At 38.0% G+C, this 23,304-nt stretch overlaps 1 protein-coding gene across 1 annotated transcript; it reads right to left on the bottom strand.

The window, feature by feature from the left end:
- Nucleotides 1-9,038: 9,038 nt before the first annotated feature.
- LOC139139662 (glycoprotein-N-acetylgalactosamine 3-beta-galactosyltransferase 1-like) lies at nt 9,039-19,482 on the bottom strand. Its single transcript, XM_070708530.1, has 3 exons — nt 19,162-19,482; nt 16,998-17,675; nt 9,039-10,254 (listed from the first exon to the last, which is right to left on the bottom strand). Exons 1-3 carry the CDS (start codon nt 19,339-19,341, stop codon nt 10,141-10,143), a joined length of 972 nt encoding a protein of 323 aa, XP_070564631.1. The 5' UTR covers nt 19,342-19,482; the 3' UTR covers nt 9,039-10,140.
- Between the last annotated feature and the right edge of the window lie 3,822 nt (nt 19,483-23,304).

The following is a 23,304-nucleotide window of genomic DNA, read 5'->3' as shown; positions in this document are numbered from 1 at the left end:
ACTTTTCCCCACTGATAATTATAACCCTCAGTCACATTTAGACCAATGACTGTCTGGTCCTGGTTTGTTACACTAGTAAAATAACATTTTATCGAATCGCTTCTTCCACCCCCAGGTCTCACTTACAGCAGTAAATCGTACATAGTTGTTGGATGATATGGGTATCAAACACAGTATTGGAACAAGTTTGTTCTGGACAGATCATAGGATTGCTTTTACAGCTTGTTGCTCTGAAGGAAACAGCAGATTTATAAGATAGAGCAAAGAAACAGTTCAGTGGTACTTGTGTATAAATTACGCGACTGCGGAAGTGTAAATAGTAAACAAGGGTAGGAAAGCATGGAAGTCAAGGTTCCCTTGTTACGAAGGTAGTTTGTCTCACACAAAGGTTAATGCATCAGACAGTCATCGACACAAGTAAAATTATGCATTAAACCAAAAAGAGCTCAATTATAAATGATTTGCATACAAATCGGATACAAAACATCGGCGGCATATGCGCAAAAAAGATAATGCGACATATGTTTGAAACATATTAAAATAATTAAAGAAGTAAATACTCAATGAATGAACAAATGAATTACATGTGATGGGTGTTGAACGTTTAACAGTGACTTTAAACTTTATTTATGACGTGTAAATTGAAGACCAAGAGCTGTGTTGATGTTCTTGATTGGATGTATTGTTTTATCTTTAATTCATATTTATCGTATGATCTGAAACATACCTTTTGGGTGTTGTATAAAAAAACAATATGAGAGGACGAAGAGCACAAGCACGGGGAAAGAGAGTCGTGCTACTGCTGTTTCTAACAACATGTAACTTATACACGAATGAAATAAAAGGGTGTGAACTTTGAAGGCTGAAAGCCTCTACACTGTCACATATATCCCAACATTCTCTCTCATAGGAATATCCCAATGGAAGACAAGTGTTAACTATATTATAATTGTAATTCTTTTGCGATGTTCTTCTATTCATTGTTCCGTTAGACGTTCAACAAAAAAGGAGAAAAAGGTATAGACGAGAATTATTATTATTGTGCTTCCAAAAGGCAGCCAAGCAGGGCGAAAAGGACGGGAATATTTAAGCCGTGAATTCCTGAAACTAATATGAGAAATAGGCAATTATCCTATTCTGCCTCTTATAGTGACGAATATGCGCAATTAAGTAAAGCTGCTACACCGGAGTTCAACAATATACTTTTTACCCTAAATATATTACCCTTAATATGAGACAGTAACTTTAAATATTATTATTGCGTGTAACTTGAAGACCGAGTGCTGTGTTGATGACTGTGATTGGATGTATTGTTTTATCTATAATTCATATCTATCGTGTGATCAAAACCAGACCTTTTGTCTATTGTATTAGAAAACAATATATCGGTAATATCGGGAGCACGAGTACGGGGAGAGAGAGGCCGTGCTACCTCTATCCCTAACGACATGTAACTTATACACGAATGAAATAAACGGGTGTGAACTGTGATGACTGAGAACCTATACAATGTGACATGTATCCCAACGTCCTCTCTCATGGCAATATCCCGGTGGAAGACAAGTGTAAACTGTAATACAATTGTTATAACCTCACAGGCTGATGTTAAGAAAGCCCAATGATGTTTTCGTAAATGTATGCGCAATGACAACAATATTGCAAAAAGGCGAAAACAATGACAATAAAAAAGAAGAATCTTTAAATTTAATTCGACACGAGGTAGTACCCATCCGTTCAACGATCTGGTAAGGAGTTCCTTTCCTAATGAATTTGTATGAAAAACCAACCCAATGAAGATTGAAAGAAATACAGTGTATTTACTAAACTTTGCTGTGCAGCAAACTATTAGTATCCCCTTCAAAAAAAGCTCTACGATGAACTCACAGGAGAAAACATTATATAGTGGGGAAGGGGAACGGACGAAGGTTAGTTTTTGTCGAGAGCGTTGTGCTGTGCCCTTAATCTCGCTCTTCATCGCAAGACTAAATGTCAAAATTTGCCTTAATTGACGCTAAAAAGTAGTCTTAGTGTACCATCAATTCGTCCAAATAACATAATTTAATATCCTACATTGAAATCCCACTATTGGCGCTCACATTGAAATCACATATTTATCAGGTTGCCCGCAATATGTCACAGGTGAGCCTGCATGATAAGAAGACATAATCAGCTTATTAGCGTCCAGATTTTAACTCACAAATACCGAAAAAACGTTGAATTATCTGTAACATTTACGTTCACATGTACCTCCTGTCTACTTCCGTTATATTTTGGGTACTCCGTTGTATTCTGTGTGGATGATGAGAAACCATGTGCCACTGCATGCACATTAGCAGTACCGTGTGAAGACATGGGGACAGTCGTAAAGCAGCAGCAACTTTCCTTAGCCATCGCTCGACTTGATTTAGGGACCCCTGCCATATCCATTATCACATTGTGTCAAAACCGCTGTGTTTGTCTCCAGTTCGCGTAGTCATTAATTTTACTTACCTAGGGAATTGCTCCTAAATTAACGATTCAGTTATTACTTTTTAAAGACCAAAGATGCGCAAATGTGACGTGGCCGTTTCCAATCAACATTTTCCCAACATAATTATCTTGATTTCATCGTTTCTCAATGTCTGATCACAGAAATGAGAAGCAATGGATTCAAAAGCATCAGCAGTGCTGGTGGAAGACACATAAATATTACTAAACCAACGGGTCTCTTTATATACACAGCAAATCAAATATCCATCCACATCCAGATTAATTGGAAAAGCCATGCCTCGTTGTTTCACTCTGCTTTCATCGCAACCGTTTCGCGTCTATTCACTGTTTGTGGCCATTAAAACCCGCAGGGCGCTTTGCCTTTGAGAATTACATCATTGATTGTCAACGACGGTATTGGGGTGGTTACCTACAATCCATCAGCATATGCTAAGGGGAGACTAGGATGGGTAGGTGCGTAAATGCAAGAATAAAACAGATGATTTCTTGTTTCAACTTCCCTGTGACAAAAACTACAAAATGGATCAGTGACATTAGAGCTTTCATTTTAAAGAGATCATTATTTGTGTAGAGAATACGATGAAATAACTTAAATTGAAAGCTTCTAGTTCTAGTGTCAATTGTACACTTAAATGGAAGTAAATATAACTTTGAAAGTTCATCAACAGAAATATTAACATCTCTTAAGATATAAGCAGAACTGGTTGAAAGGGCAGTATTCCTACCTCTTAAGCCGTTGTTAATTACAGTTTTACTTGCTTCAAGAATATTGATAAATTTGTCTATTATGTATACAGAGAAATCATAACATAACTCATTTGGAGTGGTCAATGATAAAGATGGTGGCGTTATCCATAGGTCAGGTGGGAGTGCATCCCAAATACAGATTAGAATATACATTGTTTATTATTACCTGAGAGATCATACCGATTTATTGCCACGTATTCATGGAATACGCTAGAAAGAAAATATTTCATTTCGTTTTTTTGACAACCAATATCCGAGTTAAATAGTATGATAGCTTTACCTTTACCAGATACTTGACACACAGTATCCGTTATCTTTTATCGACCACGAAAGTATACAGCCGCCACATCGTGAACATGTTATTAATACCGTTTTAAACGTTACTATTTTATATATTTTAGCATTGTATTTGAGTATCTTCTTTTAACGATACCACGTGACCAAGCGAGAGGACCACTGGCAACGACTAGCTGCTCTCCAAGTTTTGCAACTTTTTAGGCAATAGGCGACTTCTTATTAGTTAAGGCTGTATACCTTCCTATCTACAGATAGGTGAAAACGAGGTGCATCAACACTTTCAAGGAAATGTAAGAGAGGTTCAAGTCTCATTTTTGACTAACTGGGCGGTACTTTTGGTGGGGTTATCCAGGGAAAGACGAATGAAGTTGGATGCAATTTTCGAAATTGCTATTACAAATTAGGATCACCTTTGTAAAAACACCAAGAGATCATCACGTCTGTAAAGTTTGATCATGTTCACAACAGGGACTATTCTTACCATATCGTTCACTCAATGTCTGTATATAAAGATGTTGCTGATACATGCCTTTTTCATTTTAGAGAGTTATCTCTGATAGCAATGAACGGTGTTTCAAGAAAAGTTGTTTAAAAATGACCGATCAACAAGCTTTCGTAGGGCAAGATAACATGCGCTTTCTCGTAAAAATGTGCCATCATATACTCTGCAAAAAGTATACTCCTCGTAAGATTCTTTCTGTTTTGCATTGCATTGTACTCATGAACACAGGGGGCTCGTACTCCTTGTTTATTTGTGTCTGTGTTTGTTTGTGTGTATGTGTTTGTGTTTGTTCATTTGTTATTTTTAATAAAATAACAGCGAAAAGCTGTTTTGTTAATATTTGTCAATAAAGAGCAGTTTATTTATTTATTTGTTTCTTTTTGTTGATATGTATTTCGCTGGTGGGGTTAGGGTTAGGTTAGGGTTAGGTTAGGGTTTAGTGGTTAGGGTTAGGGTTACTTCACTCCCTCTATATATTCAGACAAGGGGAGCAACTGGGATTTCAACATCTGTATTATCAAGTCAAGAAAAACACACCAAATAAATGCCAGACAATTGAAATATTGGGTTTGTGGCAGCATCATGTCCTGTACTTACCACAGCTATCCTGTAATACGATGGAAAGGGCAAAAACGGCAATATTTAGCATCTTCTTTTTGATTCGTACAGTTTGTACGGCAAAACTTAAGTGTCACACCCTAGAGGGCGTAAATATACGTATGGCGGCCATTTTGTTCTAAAACTAAGTTCCCATAGGCTAAACACATGTGACGGTAATCTCACTGTCTTTGTTATGAATCAGGAGACCTTAGTAATTTATTTATGAATGAATGTCCAGTCTCGTCTCGTCGTGTCTTGACCAGTCCAGTTGAGTCTAGTTTTTTTTTTCTGTGTAGTATATGGTTTGAACCAAATTAAAAAGGACAGGTTTCGTCTTGCTTCATATTACTCTCCAATTATTTCAAATTGTGCCGCTCTTTCATGAACATAAACTGGAGTTTCAATAAGGATGGAAAATGTATACCAACTGACCTAAGCCGTAGGAGGTATACAATACTACTACTGCACTCAAACTCAGATACCGTCATTCTAAAGTATACTTCTGATGGGAAATGAAAGAATCACTGCTTTCCACATTCGTCACTTGAATCGCTATATGGAAAACTAAGCATTTCAAAACACATGTTCATCACAGTAACTACGTCTTTCAGACTTCGTTGGAGCACATGAAAGCTTTTTCCATTCTGACCTCCTTCAGTTTTTTTAGTATCGACTTGCTTATAACATAACCAGCACCACATTCCATATGGGTTTAGTTGAGATTATAATGGTTCTTAACCTTGTAAACAAACTAGGTCAACTGCGTCGTGTCTTCCTGCTCTAGCATGTTTCTCAGGCACCGATCAGCCATTTATATTGTACTCTTAGGTGTACTTAAAAGCGGCTTTTACTTTTCCCCACTGATAATTATAACCCTCAGTCGCATTGAGACCAATGATTGTCTTGCCCTGGTTTGTTATACTAAAACTAACATTTTATCATATCGCTTCTTCCACCACCAGGTCTCTCTTACAGAAGTAAATCGTACATAGTTGTTGAATGACATGGATATCAAACACAGTATTCGAACAAGTTTGTTGTGGGCAGATTATAGGGTCACTTTAACAGCTTGTTGCTTTGAAGGAATCAGCAGGTTTATAAGATAGATAAAAAACAGTAAGGAGGTAAATGCATCAGGCAGTCATCGACACAAGCAAAGTTATGGATTAAACCAAAAAGAGCTCAATAAATGATTTGCATACAAATCGGATACGAAACATCGGCGGCATATGCACTAAAAGGTAATTCCGAAGAGAATGTTTTCGAAGTTTCGACGCGACATATGTTTGAAACATATGAAAATAATTAAAAAGTAAATATTCAATGAGTGAACGCAAGAATTTCACGTTATGGGTGTTGAACGTTTAACAGTGACTCTAATATTATTTGTGATGTGTAAATTGAAGACCAAGAGCTGCACTGGTTGTGATTGGATGTATTGTTTTATCTTTAATTCATATCTATCATGTGATCTAAACCATGCCTTTTTAGTGTTGTATAAGAAAACAGAAAACAATATATGTGTAATATCGAGAGCACGAGCACAGGGAGAGAGAGTCGTGCTACGTCTATCCCTAACAACATGTAACGTATACACGAATGAAATAAAATGTTGTGAACTTTGAAGACTGAAAGCCTATACACTGTGACATGTATCCCAACGTCCTATCGCATGTTAATATCCCGATGGAAGGCAAGTGTTAACTATATTACACTTGTATTCTTTTGTGATGTTCTTCTATTCATTGTTCCTTTAGATGTTCAACAAAAAAGGGAGAGAAAGACATGATTGTACGAAAATGTCATAATGATGCTCCCAATAGACAGCCAAGCAGGGCGAAAAGAATGAGGATATTTAAGCCGTGAATTCCTGAAACTGATAAATAAGCAATTATCCTACTCTGCCTCATATAGTGACGTATATGCGCAATTAAGTAAAGCTGCTACATCGGAGCTCAACAATTTTTTACCCTAAATATATTACCCTTAATATGAAACAGTGACTTTAAATAATATTTATGACGTTATAAATTGAAGACCAAGAGCTGTGTTGATGTTTGTAATTGGATGAGTTGTTCTATCTTTAATAAAAACTAAAAACCAAAACCACACCTTTTATTTGTTGTATTAGAAAACAATATATCAGTAATATCGAGAGCACGAGCACGGGGTCGTGCTACCTCTATCCCTAACGACATGTAACTTATACACGTATGAAATAACGGGCGTTAACTTTGAAGACTAAGAGCCTATACACTGTGACATGTATCCCAACGTCCTCTCGCATGGCATTATCCCCGAGGAAGATAAATGTAAACTGTTACACAATTGTAATACCCTAACAGGCTGATGTTAAGAAAGCCCAATGATGTTTTTGTAAATGTATGCGCAATTACAACAATATTGCTAAAAGGCGAAAATAACGACAATGAAATAGAAGAACCCTTCAATTTAATTCGACACGAGGTAGTACCCATCCCCTCAACGATCGTAGGAAGGATTTCTTTTTCAATGTATATGCAAACCGACCCAATGAAGATTGAAAGAAATACACGTACATGCATTTACCAACTTTGCTGTGCAGCAAACTATTAGCACCCTTTCAAAAAAGCTCTATGGTGAACTCACAGGAGATATCATGGTAACTGGGGAACGGGAACGGACGATGGTCAGCTTTTGTCGTGATCGTTGTGCTGTGCCCTTAATGAGGTACTTCGCTCCTCATCGCAAGATTAAATGTCAAAATTTGCCCAACTTGACGCTAAAAAGTAGTCTTAGGTGTACCATCAATCTGTCCAAATAACATAATTGAATGTCCTATATTGACATCCCACACTGGCGTTCACATTAAAATCACTTACTTATTAGGTTGCCCGCAATATGTCACAGGTTAGCCTGCATCACAACAAGACATAATCAGCTTATTTTTATTGCGACATTTACATTCACGTGTACCTCTGTCTATTTCCGTAATAAGTTCGTGTACTCCGTCGTATTATCTTTGTGGATGTTGAGAAACCACCACTGCATCACATTAGCAGTACCATCTGAAGACATGGAGAAAGCCGTAAAGCAGCAGCAACTTTCTTTAGCCACGTGCACTGCTCGACTTGATTTAGGGACCCCTGCCAGATCTATTGACACATTGTGTCAAAACCGCTGTTTTTGTCTCCAGTTCGCGTGGTCATTAATTTTACTTACTTATGGAATTGCTCCTAAATTAACGATTCAGTTATTACTTTTTAAAAGACCTAAGATGCGCAAATGTGATGCTGCCGTTTCCAACCAACATGCTCCCAATTTAATTATCTTGATTTCATCGTTTCTCAATGTCTGATCACTGAAATGAGAAACAATTGGTTCAAAGGATCAAAAGTGCTGGTTGAAGACACATAATATCAAGAAAGCAACGGATCTCTTTATGTACACAGTAACTCAAATATCCATCCACATCCAGATTAATTGGAAAAGCCATGCCTCGTTGTTTCACTCTGCTTTCATCGCAACCGTTTCGCGTCTATTCACTGTTTGTGGCCATTAAAACCCGCAGGGCGCTTTGCCTTTGAGAATTACATCATTGATTGTCAACGACGGTATTGGGGTGGCTACCTACGAGCACTTTAACATCCGAATATTCTCAATCCATCAGCATATGCTAAGGGGTGACTATGATGGTAGGTGTCCGTTGGGTATACATTTAAGGGATAACAACCCTAGAACAATCCCGATAGTGGGAATTATATTTTATATATTTCCTTTATAATTCAGGCCGATGTGATTTCAATCCGTAACACACCAGGAGCAATGACTGGCGTCATCAGGATAAGCAAATACATGTACTTCCCCCTTATAAATCACTAACTAAAACAATGAAAAGAAATCAAATCGTAAAGTTGTACATATGGTCGTCTACATATTCAAATTTGTGTGTTTTTGCTTTTTTGCTCTGTTTTGGTACATTTGAACTTATGTTGTTTTTCTTGATTTTAGCACATTGGTTTTGAAAAATAAAAAATGAATTACAAGTTTAATAAGACAGGAGTACAGTGCAGCATTCCTTTCTGATGCCTATCGACGACTTTTATCCGAGACTTCCCCCGTGAGTTGTTATCATGCTTCGTGGGACTTGTCATCTAACATGTTTCAATTCATCTGCCATTTTCCAAGAAAAAAGGGTTATACGTGTATTTTAGGGCTGGTTCACGCGACTAGTGTTGCTTGATTTATACTATTTGTAATCAATCTACCATGCCTGTAAATCGATTTGATATGTGAACAGGGTTAAACGCTGCACATGGAAGATCCCAGTAGCTTGCATGGTGCGGTTACAGTTGAAGTTGAAGAAGAAATGCATGACGCAGAGCACATCGTAAAAAGATAAATGAAAGCAAAAAGAATGCAAAACCTTGTGCGTAATTTAATTAAAAGTGCTCTTCGTATACAGTGCAGACATCGCTCTAAAACATATAATAGCTGCATCTTTCTATCTATCTGCCAAGATTTTACGATAAAAATGCAATAAAAAGTGACAATTAGCTATCTTCCCTGATTGTATGAGTTGAACCCGTCACATAGTGGAAAATATTGGGTTGCTGTCATAAGGATATCCAAAAGCTACAAGTACTTTCTCTGTTTTAAATACAAAATGTTCGGATACAGCGAGAGAAAGTGAAAAGAAGAGTAGCTTTGTAAGTATACAGTAATGACAGAAATATTTAATTTTCATCATCAAAAGTATTAATAATCATAATTTATTATAATTTTACACACTAACTAGGACTAATAACGTCTGATGGCCCAGTGGTATCACCTGCATGCAGATATAAACACCAGCCCTGTACTTTTTCAGGACTAAACAATATGACAAAAACAATCTAGACAAAGGTTTAAAAACAAAAAGTAACATGTCGATAAAAAGTTTAGTCTGTTCATTCTTGAATTGGACAGATATTTATATTATTTATTTATTTGTTTGGGATTTTTTGTTTGTTTGTTTGTTTGTTTGTTTGTTTGTTTGTTGTTTGTTAATATGCTCTAGTCCGCCTTGCCATTGGACTGTCAATTACAGATGCCTGTGGGGAAATACATTGCTCATCAATAAATAATAAACAAGAAGATACAAGCAGTAACGGAAAAGGAAAGTGTCGGACATTTACACATAACCGTGCAAACAAACCGTTACTTTGCACAATCGAAAGTTGAATATCAACCACTTAAGAAAGATTCATGATGCTACAATCACACCAATACAAACCTTCCTAGTAAAATGCGGATTCATGGTGTCAATCATGCAACTGACTCTAAAGATTAATCACCATATCATTAACTTTAATATAAAATGTTTTGCACCATTTTTTGAGAATGAACTGAAAATACACTTGAAAGCTGCATCTGAACCAAGGATAAAGTGCATTAATTTTGTGACTTTCTAATTTTTTCAGTCTATATTCAGGGCTGCCCATGATTTCATTAGTCGTACTCTCGTTCAGTCGTCATTTTGCCAATCAGCAGTGCTCTGATTGGGGGCGCACTTTGTACAACAGATAATCCAACAGATACATATTCGGAATGGAAACTCGATGAACGCTCACAAGGCCATCAGAGCAGCATTCTTTGCCCTTAAATATGAGGAGAGAGAGAGAGAGAGAGAGAGAGAGAGAGAGAGAGAGAGAGAGAGAGAGAGAGAGAGAGAGAGAGAGAGAGAGGGGGGAGTCAGATCGATGTGAAGAGGTCCTGTAAATGTACCAAGACAAAAAATTAACACTTTCAACATTTCACTTTACATTTTATAAAGCGCTTTCTCTTCACCATGCGCAGGCTCTGTACGGTAGCTCAGAAGATGGTACGCTATCTGAACAGGTAAGTTTCCTGACCATGACAAAAAAGATGTTTTTTGAGTGCCAGAGATTCAAGGGGAGATTCTTCCAAGAAGAATGGCAACAGTAGAAGAAAGACCTTGACGACAGTCATTCTATCTCTTAGCTTCATATCGTGCAATTTCGCTAAAGCATGTGAGATCATTACTGACACAAAATTCTTTTACTCACTTTTGCAATGACGCTGTCAGGGTGTGACACTGATTGTAGTTTCTGTTTGTCGTTTACTGCGTGCATTGTGCATTAAAGCCTTGCTTTCGTTCTTCATTTTCTTTATAAGGACGCCAAACGTGTATAAATCAATTTACTGTACTCTAATGACACTTTACTCAAATTTTGTCCTGCTGATTTTGTTCTGTGTCATTTACAAGTATTTTCTCCTTTCCAAAGTGACGTTACAAAATCAAACAACAGAGTATGTTGGAGACTTGAGCTCTAATTCTGAGATACTGGAAACAACGCTATAAGATACTAGTTTCTAGCTCTTAAGTTCATAATCATTTATTGCTGAGCAAAACGATCCTTTAGTCAATTTTTTGCCGTCAACATGTAGTGCACCACACGTTTTTACCATATTTTACGTTATCTTTTATTATTTGCTGTACGCGTTCGTTGTCTCGCGCATAACTTACAACAGAAACAGAAAGTTTGCCTTAGATGAAGAATCAAACTGACAATTTTACATACCAGAAAACAGACAAGGTAATGTCTGTTCCTCGGGCAGTACTCGTTTCAATTCCGAAGGTACTGCAGGATTTTTAAAGTGTTGGAAATAGGTCATCAAATCAATTCCAGCAATCGTGATCACTCAAGGCAAGTAAATCACCGGGTCCATGATAAAATACGAAAGAAAAACAAACACTGGCAAAATCAACAGTGCAATCTCGAACCACTTGTTAAGTGAGGGTACCAGGTGTTCGGAATGGGTTAGCGTAACCTGCTAGCATGCTACACTCGTACAGATTGAATTAAAGCGACAAAGTAATTGTATGGTAATTCAGGTAACTGCCAAATTACTGTTATGACTCAAAGCCAGGAATACTGTCTCTCAACACCTGAGTAATAGACTTGTCATATTTGATATAAGATCTCCATATCTACTATAGAACCCCTAACATAATCTAGCCAACTTACTCTGTGAAAATCCCTTTCTCACTAGCTAGAAGACTAAACATCTATGTCTCACTTGAAAGTCTTCACATGAATCACAAGCTCTGCAGTATCTTTGAAGTTATGAAGTGTATACACAAGAAGCTGGAACATAATTTAGTGTAAACCCATACACACCAAAGTTGATTTGAATTATATAGACTCTCCTGCTCAGAGACAATCTAAAGATGCCATGCCATGACCAGCCCAACAAATTCATACGCACGCAGTTAGTTATGTTTGATGACGATTTGAAAAAAGGGATTCCAATTAATTCAGCTAGTAGGATCACACCACTCACATTGCATTTGTTAAACGTGTGTGATAAGATGTCACTCATTCCCTTTGCGATCAAAGGGAAAGGTGATTGTGTAGAGAGACATGGCAATCTCTCTTACAAACTGTTAAATCAAGGTTACACTAGAGCAAGACTTGTCTCTACATTCAAATGCTTTGATAGCAGGTATTGCAAGCTGGTAGATACATACAATATCTCTCTTCGACAAATGATCGCTGATGGCATCGGTGACATTGGGCCTTAGTTAGTGGCCACTACCTATCTGACTTACAGATTGATATAGGGCGAGTGCTATATGTGGGGGCTGGATGCACTTACTATTTTCGAAACATCTGACATCACTTCTTGGTCTTTTGGCCAGAGGTCCATTTATCTTTCTTTCATGAATTTGACTTCGTTTGTGTACCGTTTATTTAATGTTTGTTCTGTGCTGTTTTGTGTCTATGTTTACAACTATTGTATTACGAATTCTGACCTAGTGTTATCGGATTATGGATTGGTATGATTGCGATTATGAACAAACGAACCTATTGAAAAACCAGTTGAGTGGTTGTAGTTTTTCTTGAAAATCTAATAAAGCAAAGCAAAACTCGTTCTATTAAAATTGGCAAACATCTGAAATTACCAACATTTCCGTGAAAATACTTATAATTGTCTTCAAAAGAGTCGCTTTGAAACTCCATTTAAGTGTGTATTGCCAGACTTTTTTTACATTGAGAGTTCTTTGGAAAGAGCAGTTCGCAGGATCCTGTAAATTGGGGACGGTTACGTCAAGTTTGAATATGATTCTCGTTGATTCCTTTACTGAAGGGGACAATGACTCAGAAGCAGGGCAGATTTTAAGAAAATTATACCCAGAGGTGTTTTCCCACAAATGTGTTACTCTTACGTAGTAATTTAAAAGAAAAATTTGAGGGGAAGTTATACCTGCTCGTAACCACCATCCAGCTACGATAACCATTCATAACCATTAAAATTTCCCTCTTCCTATTGCAAAGCTGATCACTGTCCTCTCTTTGCAACCTGCCTTGCCGCTTCCTATCTGCAAACCACTGAAAACAACGGAATCATAATACCTGTCCAACTACGGGGCTCTTTACAAACGCTACAGATTTTTCCCGCTGTTTATGAGAATATTTCTAACGAGCTTGTTCCCCGCCAACTGACAAGGAAATATTGCCAAACCGCCCTCCGGTCGAAAAGTAGCTCAGATAAAACTTTTTGCAAGAACGGCTCAAGCTGCCCCAGCTGAATTTAAGCACCTCTTTATTGGCGTCACGTGTCCATTGTACATTAAGGTAATGTAAGACGAATTCGGACGCGCTCGCGTTTTAGAACGTTTCTGCGCAGATTTAACTTCGGCTTGCCGTAAATGGGTCATGTTGTAGCACATATTTTACATCACCTGTCATTGATGAAATTGCGCTTTTATCTATTCTCTTAGAAATGAATGTGACCTTGTAATATTTTGACGTCTAGGAAGCTGGTATTTATTAAATATAAGCGAAAAATTAATATTCCTGTTCCTTTTACGTGGCGCAGGTTACACATTCACCTGGAGATAATTCAAAAATAGCGTGGTGACACTATTTTATTAATAGGGCAAACTATTTAGTATGATGTCAAGATTTGATCGGTCAAGTTTGGTCAAATGACATTATTTGGAGCGATAGGAAAAAAAATTCGAAAATTATGAAGTGATAAAATTTTGATGTCATTTTGTAGTCGATACTAATGTTAAAATTTCTTTGGAAAAACGTTAAAAACTATATTTTCGATAGATTTGCTTCTTAAGTCTTGGTATTTATTAAAATTATCTAATTTGTTAAGCGTTTTATAATTGATTTTTTTAGGTCTAGCGAATTATCTCATTTTTATTTATTTCTTAAGACGCCGCTTTAACATCCGTTTCCATTGAAACGAGCCAGGCCACCCCCATTTTTTAATTTCAGTTTTAAGGTAACTACATACGTTTTAGACACTTTCAGATTTTTATTTTTTTCTCAATTGAACACGTCCCAAACCCCAATAAATAAACATTTTCTGAAAGCCTGATATAGAGCTATCCGACCAAGCACAGTACACGGTCATTATTTGCATAGGAGTCACGTGACAAGCGGTTTGCTGAACCTTCCAAAAACCGGTTTTTCCCGCCTTATGCAAACACGCTGCAAGATTTCCGGTTGGAATTTCTTCATTGACAAGCCTTGACAATATCCTTTAAAACCATGTCTGGGATTTTCTTTATATGCCTTTGTTTTTTTTTAATGCGTTCTTAAAGGTGTTAGATGAAGGTGCTTTTCAAGGAATTTTAATTATCACGCCATATAATTTGAATGGAGCCTCCGGGAAAAATTGCAGACACGATTTTGAAGAATAATGTCAAGGCTTGTCAATGAAGAAATTCTAACCGGAATCTTGCAGCGTGTTTGCATAAGGCGGGAAAAACTGGTTTTTGGAAGGTTCAGTAAAACGCTTGTCACGTGACTCTTATGCAAATAATGACCGTGTACTGTACTTGGTCGGATAGCTCTATATCAGGGCTTTCAGAAAATGTATACTTTATTGGGGTTTGGGACGTGTTCAATTGAGAAAAAAATAAAAATCTGAAAGTGTCTAAAAGGTATTTAGCTACCTTAAATTCGCACAACTTCTAAGAATATTTTTAGCAAAGTTCCAAGAAAATAACAATACTTTTTAATTTTGACGTACTTTGTCGAACCTAACCTTGTAACCTTGTAAGTGTATGATTCAGATGATAGTGATGGGGAGTCTTGGGCTCTACGGTACATGACTATTGTTCAGGAAAGGCAGGGCCACGGCCGTAGAGGTTTTGAGCCAGCAAGGTGCGAGGTATCTCCCCAACCTGCGGATCAATCGGCTATAGATAGACCATGGAGGTAGCAGAGAGGTTCACCCAAGCCTTCAGGAGTGGGAAATACAGATAGGTAGTAATAAGTATCATTTGGGGCTTCGAGTTTATGATAAATATGCCCAAACGAAACATTCTGAGAGCAGCTGTGTGAAACTCGAATTCATAACTCGGTCTGTCATCAGATGCCGATACGAGTCTGAGTAACGAGCCCGGGTAACGAGAAGAGAGCACCCGGTATACGCGGCACCGCGCCACGTTGAACTCGGCATCGCACTAAAATGTCTTGTGTATGCCCTTTGTTTTAAAAACGCTTAAAAGATCATGTAATAAACAACGAAATGAAACCACAAATTACGGAGAATAATAATTATCCACGATTATTTATTTCCCTTGTTGTTGTCCACTGTGTCATGGACGTAAAATAAACCTATACTGTGCATACACACGTTATTTGTGTCGGAAGTTTACCGGTACAATTAGTCAACGTCACCTTCCCTGCAACTGTAGTGGCCCGGGCCGTTTTGTCAGTGATGTACCTGAATATAATCATCATCGCCGGAGTTTTGATCTGCTTCTCCAAAGTTATCCGGCGGTACTGGCACAGCAAACGACCTTCCCGCGTTCCAAAAATAACAACTGATATTTGCGCTGCGTTAGTTCCGTGAACCTTGTGTCTAGTTTTTTTCTCTTGACCATATTTGTTTGTATCGCAGGATTACTAATTTCGTAATGAAGTCAGGTTGATTCGTGTATCTCCACCGATCTTCACAGCATAGTGGAGCCAAGCTGGACCGGGTACGCGGGCTCTCCGAGTCATTGATACCTACCAGACACTGTACCATACCGTCGTACGCATTTGGTGACATCGACACTGCACACGGCACTGATGGCCTCACATGACGTCATGTCACGTGACCATTTCGCGGCCAATATGAATTCAGATTTTTCGAGGACCTGTATTTCGAGTGTTTTATGTATGAAATATAATATTATAAGAAATGGATAGACAAAGTAATTTTAATGATTTGGGTATTATGGCTTTTACTAAACAACAGTATTAAGTTCAAATTAAAGAAAATCAGGTAATATATGGACTTTAAGCTCCATCTCCATCCAAAAGTTGTCTATTCGGCCATCAGCAAGTGTACTCTTTGATGGAAAGAGTTCATACAGGGATGTACTAGTTACGTCATCGAACTCTGATGACAACTGACACATTGTCATATTCGGTCAAAGCCATTTACACTTTGTGCTTGGAGAGCCCACGTGCGCTTGTTAAATACCCGGATTATCCACCAGCCTTTTGTTACTGAGAATGTATTCAGTTCTAGATCTCTGGATGTCAGCTCGACCAAAGAAGAGACTCGTGAGCATTTAACAGACTTATGTTTATCATTGATAGTGTTCTATACAGAGGTGCCTTCCAGTGGTGTTCAAGCTGCTACACCCGAGTACAACTATATACTTCACCTCTCTTAATCTTAAACAACACATAAATATTCTCATTATCTTAAACGCTGTCTAATCAGATACCTAGAAGTCTCATATTCTAAAAAGGAACATTTATTGCATGATGAATCAGCAGAGATCACAAAAAATGCACTACAAAACAAGCGACGAATGTTTCATAGAATAACTTATGAGAGACAAATCCATTTTTATCACCCTTAATAACTTAAATAGCTGCCCTCTAAAGCATCTAACAATTAACCGTCAGTCGTTTTCGTTGTCGATGACAATGGAAGTTGTTAATCTTAATAATCAAAATGTAGAGAGAATCTTGAAAGAAATAGTTAGAGGAAGTAAACAATCGTTAACTTCCCTTCGGCACTACGAGATTGTCGTTCTTCGAGAGACAGACTTCATGAATCTTAGGCTGAAATGAAGTACACGCGTATGGCTATTTCTTTTACTATGTCTTCATGATACAGGGTAGCTTTAGTAGATTTTATTCTAATGTAGTCTAGTCTAGCCTTCTCTAGTCCAGTCTGGCCGAGTCCAGTCGAGTCTAGTCATGCATTCTTGGGTATATACTTTGAGTCAGATTTAAAATGAGAGATTTGTTCGTGCTTTTATATTAGTAGAATTAATCCAATGTGTGCGGATCATTTAGTATATATAAAACAAACTTTCAGTAAGGATGGAAAATGTATACCAACTGACCTCGGCTGTAGGATAGTATTCAATCTTGCGCAGATTTTCAGGTACTGCCCTACTAAAGTACCCTTGTAATGGGAAACGAAAGAATCGCTGTTTTCCGTATTCGTCCCTTGAATCGCCATATGAAACACCCAGCCTTTCTAAACACTGGCTCATAACTACGTCTTCGGAGCCTCGTTGGCGCTGAGAGCACAGGGAAGCGTTTTTCATTCCGATCTCCACCAGTTTCTTTAGTACCGACTTGCTTATGACATACCCAGCACCTCCGTCCATATGAGATTGGTTAATGTTATTTGGGTTCTTTAGTCTGCGACCATAATAAATCAACTGCGTCATGTCTTCCCGCTCCAGCATGTTTCGCAGATTTTCAAGGACGACATATGTGTCGTCATCGGCTTTGAGAAACCAATCAGCGTCGTTTATATGGTGTTCATATACGTACTCAAAAGCTGCTTTTACTTTTCCCCACAGAAAATCATAACCCTCAGTCACATTTAGGCCAATGACCGTCTGGTTCCGGTTTGTTTCACTACTAAAAAATAACATTTTATCACATCGCTTCCCCCAGGTGTCTCTTACAGCGGTCAGTCGTTCATCGTTGTTTGGTGACATAGGTATGAAACACAGTATTCGAACGGGTTTGTTGTGGGTAGGTCTTAAGTTCGCTTTTGGAATTTGAGGCTGTAAAGCAAACAGAAGTTTATTAGATAGATAAAAGCAAACAGTACGAAACAAGGTATTTATATTTATATTGCGTCAGTACGGAAGTATGTTCGTTATCAAGTTACATTGATAGGAAAGCAACAAAGTCCAGGTACCTCAGTGGGGTTATGTTAAGAAAGCCTATTTTCTGTACATGTATTTGCGATGACAACAAATTGAAACAAAAGGCAAGACAACGACAACCAAAAAATTACCCTTCGATTTCATTCGACTCGAACAATACAAATAACGCCTTTATTTCATGTGTAATATTCGTTGACTGTAAGCTGAGATGAAAAGGACAGAGAGCGATGATCGAAGAACCCTGATGTACTAAAGGATTCCATTCATCATATACAAACACACGCTGAGTTATTATGATATAGATAATGCATGTCAGACGTCAGAAATACACATATAGCAACGTTTTCAAGATCCAGTTAAACAGAGGCTTCTCAATTTTTTTGGATTTTCATTTTGAAAACATTAATTGGAATTTAAATAAATTTACTTATAAAAGAACTACAAAGATCGACTAAATAACAACGAGCACCGAGAAAAAAAGTGTTTCCATGAAAACAAAATGCTTTGAAAGATGATAAATGTATTTTTTGCTCTAATGTGGTAAACTCTTATTGCAGTACAGTGAATATCATGCATGAGTGTTTCTATGGTTGTCTGGTCACTGTGTCTTAGTGAGAAGTCGTCAATGAATACCACTTTAAAATGTATTAATCGTTCGCTTGACGGTCTGGGGATGATTTCTGTGTCAAATGTACATGGAAACCAACCGAATGTTAACTGTAAGGACTGAACTCTGTCCTGTGATGAACTTATATCACACTGAAAAGATTTGAGATGAACTCACGGAGGGCATCGTGACACTGGCAGAGTATGGGTACTCACATTCGGGTGATGGTTAGTTTTGGACTCAAGCATGATGTTGTGCCCTTAATAAAGCACTTTACTGCCTATCGAAGTATTATTGTTCAGAATTTTGCCTCGAATGACTCTAAAAAGCAGCCTTATTGTACCACTAATAAGCTACCAAATAAGTTAATTTCAAAATCCTATATCTATATCCCACAATGGCGCTCACATTGAAATCATATATTTATTTGGTTGCTTGCAATATGTTACAGGATTACTCTGCATTATAAAAACAAGCTTATTAGCGTTCAAATATTAGCTCGCAAATACCTAAAAATACGTTGAATTGACATATTTACGTTAAATGTACTTCCTGTCTGCTTCCATTTTAAGTTTATTGAGTCGTTTTCTCCGTGTGCTGTCGGTATAATGAGTAACCCCTCACTTCCTGCACACTAGCACTACTATTTAAAGACATGGAGATAGTGGTAACGAAAGCAGCAGCAACTGTCTTCAGCCGTCACTTGATTACTTTTCTCGACTGAAGATTCAGTCATTATTTTTACAAAACTAAAGATAAGCATATTTCACGTACCCGTTTCCAACCGACATGCTCCCATCTGAAGTCTTTTGATTTCGTCATTTCTTTGTGTCTAATGGGTGAAATGAGAGACACCGGATTCATAAGTATCAACACTGTTATCGGAAGACAAAGAAACATCATGAAAGCAACGGATCTCTTAGGACATCTATCCATTTTGATTGGAAGTGCCATGCCTTGTCGTTGAACACCACACTCGAGTCGCGTTGATCCTCTGTTTATGGCTCTTTTACACCCACACGGCGCTTTACCTCTGAGAATGACATCATCGATTGTCAACAAGCCTATCGGTATCGGGGCGGTTACCCCGCGTACTTTAGCATCCGGATATTCCCAACCCACTAGCTTAGGCTGAGAGGAGGACTAGGGTTGGGTAGATGTCCGTTGAGTATACATTGATTGGGTTACAATCCCGATGAAGGGAATTGTTTTCTTTCTGCATCTTTCTGTATAATTAATATGGTTTGGATCCGTCACGTACTTCTTTGTGTTTTCTTGATTTTTCTGTCACGCATTGGAGCACAGGGGGCTCGGAAGACAAATTTTATTATAGTGGAGCATTGCCTTCCGATGCATATCGATAATCTATACCCGAGTCTTTCCCGTTGAATTGTTACCATGCCTAGGAAGACTTGTCACGTTGTGTTTTACTTTATTTACCATGATAATTCTGGAGAAAGGGTTATACCTGTTATGAGGGCTAGTTCACGCTACTGTAGTTGCTTGATTTGTACTATTTGAAATTAATTCCTCATGTCAGTCCACAGGTTGGTACGTTAACTTAGAAGGATGTTCAGCTGCACATGGGAGATCGCAGTATCTTGCAGCTGCACTCGAAGAAAGGGTGCCAAAATGATCAATCTTCCATCGCAAATGGTACGAAAAAGGAAAGAGAAGAAAAAACCTAGTAAGTAAGTTATTGCTAGGGCCTCTCGTTTTCAGTTCCAAGCTTCGCTTTGAAAAACGCTTAACTTGCGCATTATCACAATTTGTCACGAACAGATTGTCAAGGAAAGTACGAGAGGCCCCTGTAATCCACCGTCAGACGTGCAGGCACTGTAACAGACGCTATCGCTGTATGAAATTGTATGACGTTGTGAATTTTTCGGAGAGAGAGAGAGAGAGAGAGAGAGAGAGAGAGAGAGAGAGAGAGAGAGAGAGAGAGAGAGAGAGAGAGAGAGTGTGTGTGTATGTGTGCGTGCGTGCGTGCGTTTTTAGGGGGATAGCTCACCTTTTCTGAATTTTCAGTATAACTGTTTGGTTAACATTAGGTCAGATACGCTAAAGACAAGTACGAAAGTATAGCATTTGTAAACAGCTCTGTAAGCTGGTTTAAGAATTGAATCACTGTGCGTTTAGAGACGCAAACCATCGCTCTCGTGTAATTTTTTATAATAAGAGCATAAAGTACATATACGGAAAGCATAAGCATTCTAAGTATCCATGAATAGACTTGTGTAGAACTATCTTTTCGTTGTTTCTTTGACCTGTATGATCACAAACAATTAGAGAGCTTAGTTTTTTTTATCGGGGGGGGAGGGCAGGGGAAATCAGGGGACGGCGTTTTACAAAACGGTTAGGAAGGGATCAATTTTACAAGAGCCAGTTTTAGTGGTTTGCTGGTAAAAACTAAGGCAAAGTTCTTAAGAATATGACAAATATATTGAAAAATCTATTTCGGGTGACGAGCTCTGGTGGACAGTGCGCAATGTCGCATCACGCGACAATAAAGACTAGACTAAATGAGGGACACATACTGAATGTTTGAGGATTCTCTGGGGAGTAAGACAAGATGTTGGAGTTAAAACATTCTGGGAAGTAGCCAATTGTTACAGACAGTGTTTCCATAGTGCAAAGTTATATGGTTGTGCTGTTCAAATTCTGGCTGGCAAATGATGACTACATTGCAATTGTAATGTTTTTACTCATCTAATCAGATCAATACTTTTCAACAGGATGACATTTTACGATTGATGTATTGATTGGGTCGTATTTCCGAATGGAAACTTCGAGAGGTCAACTTTTACATTTTTTTAAGTTTCTTAAACCCCCTCCCGGTAAATAACGATGGCTCCCTTATAGTCTATTCTCAACGAGCCAGTACTTAAACCTTACCAGGGCGCGGCCACTCACTGCAGGGATACAGGGGCAGTGGCTAGAGGATTGAATTAATCCATTCACATAATCGTGGTTAATTGAGTTCTTCTTCACAAGGTGCTGGTTTTCATTCATTAATGACGCGATCAGTATTTCTAAGTGTACTCTACAAGTCATTATCGGTTCTGACTTAAGTAAGTTAGAAATCATGTTTCTGGAGAGTTGAATGACGGAAAGTCCATCAGCTGACGGCTTGTGAATATTTGCACAATTTTTCACGCGGGTGTTTGATCAGTGATCGGTATCAAGTGCGATCCGTACCAACTAACAAATTAGCTTGAAATGACACTTCAGACGTCGATTATTTAAATTCGTTGTGCACTCTACAGGAAAGTAGGTCCACGAAAAGTAAATGCGTACTTATCATTGAAGTCATATTTCTTATAACTTTGATACACTTCACCTTAGTTGTAGCAGAAAAAACAACCCAGGCCACGAAGCAAATTTTGAAAAGTTGAAAAATCTATGGATTGGTGTTGTTAGAAATTTGTCGAGGGATTTAAATGGCCACATGGTGCCATCCTCATTCCAATCATCTGTTTCAAACAGTCGATAAAGGATTTCCGTTTTTAATTATTTACCAAAAAACAAACAACTACTCTGGAATTTTTAATTCCACTTGAAAACTGGAAATTTGCCTACATTTGATATTCTTTTTTGTTGAAACACGGGTTAGCTCACTGATTGCGGCAAAATACGTGACTGATTGCGGCCTACCTTCTGAAATCTCATAACAATACTCTGAATTGCAAGTCAATTTTCTTAGAGAGTTTGGTAGTTCAATGAAGACTATGTGACTTACCATTAATACTCCATATATGAATTTTTTCGACTCTGTGAACGTGAGCAATAATTAAAAAGACATTTACTAATACTTACATGTATTTAGCAAATTCGATCCAAGCGGGGTCAATATAAATAGCATTTTAAGGACATTTCGGGCTCCCAAACGTGTATAACACCTTTTTTGATTCACCACTTGTGGCAACTCACTTTGAAGCTCCTTGAGTAAAAAGTTGTTTTCGGTGTTATATTTTTTCGAAGATTTAAATTTAATTTTCCCCATTCACTTAACACGAAGATTGCGAGCGATTTTGAATTTCAAATGTAATTTGTTTTTCTTGTTGGACAATTTGCAGGGTGACCCCTGATTTCAATGCTGGATTCGATAAGACAATGGTTGAAAGTTTTACTGAGGAAAGTGTTGGGCACATTTTTACGCCTTTCGAGGCGCATTCTACCTTAAACAAAAGTTCAGGGCTTGCTAAACTGGCACATCAAAAGAGCAGCCGAGGGCACATTCACGCATGTAAGTGTGCCTTTTCGCATACACTGACCGTACTGAAGTGACCATGAAGCGTCATTTATGTGTCGGGGCCAACCAGCCTTCTGCTCACAAGCTTTTCGTAAACATGAGGAACCTCTCTCTTCTTTAGGTACTATAATGAGAAAAAAGGATCATCCTTGATGTTTAATTACACTTGGCTGAGAGAACAGCCAATTTGCTTTGTTCTGCTACGCCTCGCTTGATACAACTTGGGATCCCCACCCTTTCTTATAATGAAGATTATGGTATGTACGTCGCCGATGATACCTTTTATACAGGAGTTTGAAATACGCTCTTTGTTTTATTTTCTTTTATGCCACGATGTTCTCTGTATTTAATCTCCCGGTGTTTGCATTTCGTGTTATCTACATGTAAATCAACGGACAATGTAGAAGCATTTATTATTCTTTCACTCAATATTAAATAATCCATTTATTCAGTATATTTCATTGTAAAACAAGTTCAAGAGTACAAAATTAAACAAATTGTAATTTTTTTTACGTTGGAAATTCCGCAGCAAAATCTAAAAGAAACTGTTGGTAGATTTGACGCAACCTGTCATGGATTCCAAACCTGCGCCGACAACTGTTGCATGCTGTTGGGTACATGTGTAAACCGTGTCATGTTTAGTTGCGATCGACTGATAGCAGATG

This window comes from Ptychodera flava, chromosome 9 (genome assembly GCF_041260155.1).
Source record: "Ptychodera flava strain L36383 chromosome 9, AS_Pfla_20210202, whole genome shotgun sequence".
Taxonomy (NCBI): Eukaryota; Metazoa; Hemichordata; class Enteropneusta; family Ptychoderidae; genus Ptychodera; species Ptychodera flava.
This window is presented reverse-complemented; position numbering and strand designations above follow the sequence as displayed.

Excerpts from the sequence above, each read along its gene's own strand:
- LOC139139662 (XM_070708530.1), bottom strand. The coding sequence starts at position 19,341 with ATGGCACTTCCAATCAAAATGGATAGATGTCCTAAGAGATCCGTTGCT. Across the intron at positions 17,676-19,161 it reads AGCATGTCGGTTGGAAACGG|CCTCAAATTCCAAAAGCGAA; the intron begins GTACGTGAAATA and ends TTTGCTTTACAG. Across the intron at positions 10,255-16,997 it reads AATACTATCCTACAGCCGAG|GGCAAAGAATGCTGCTCTGA; the intron begins GTCAGTTGGTAT and ends CTCATATTTAAG.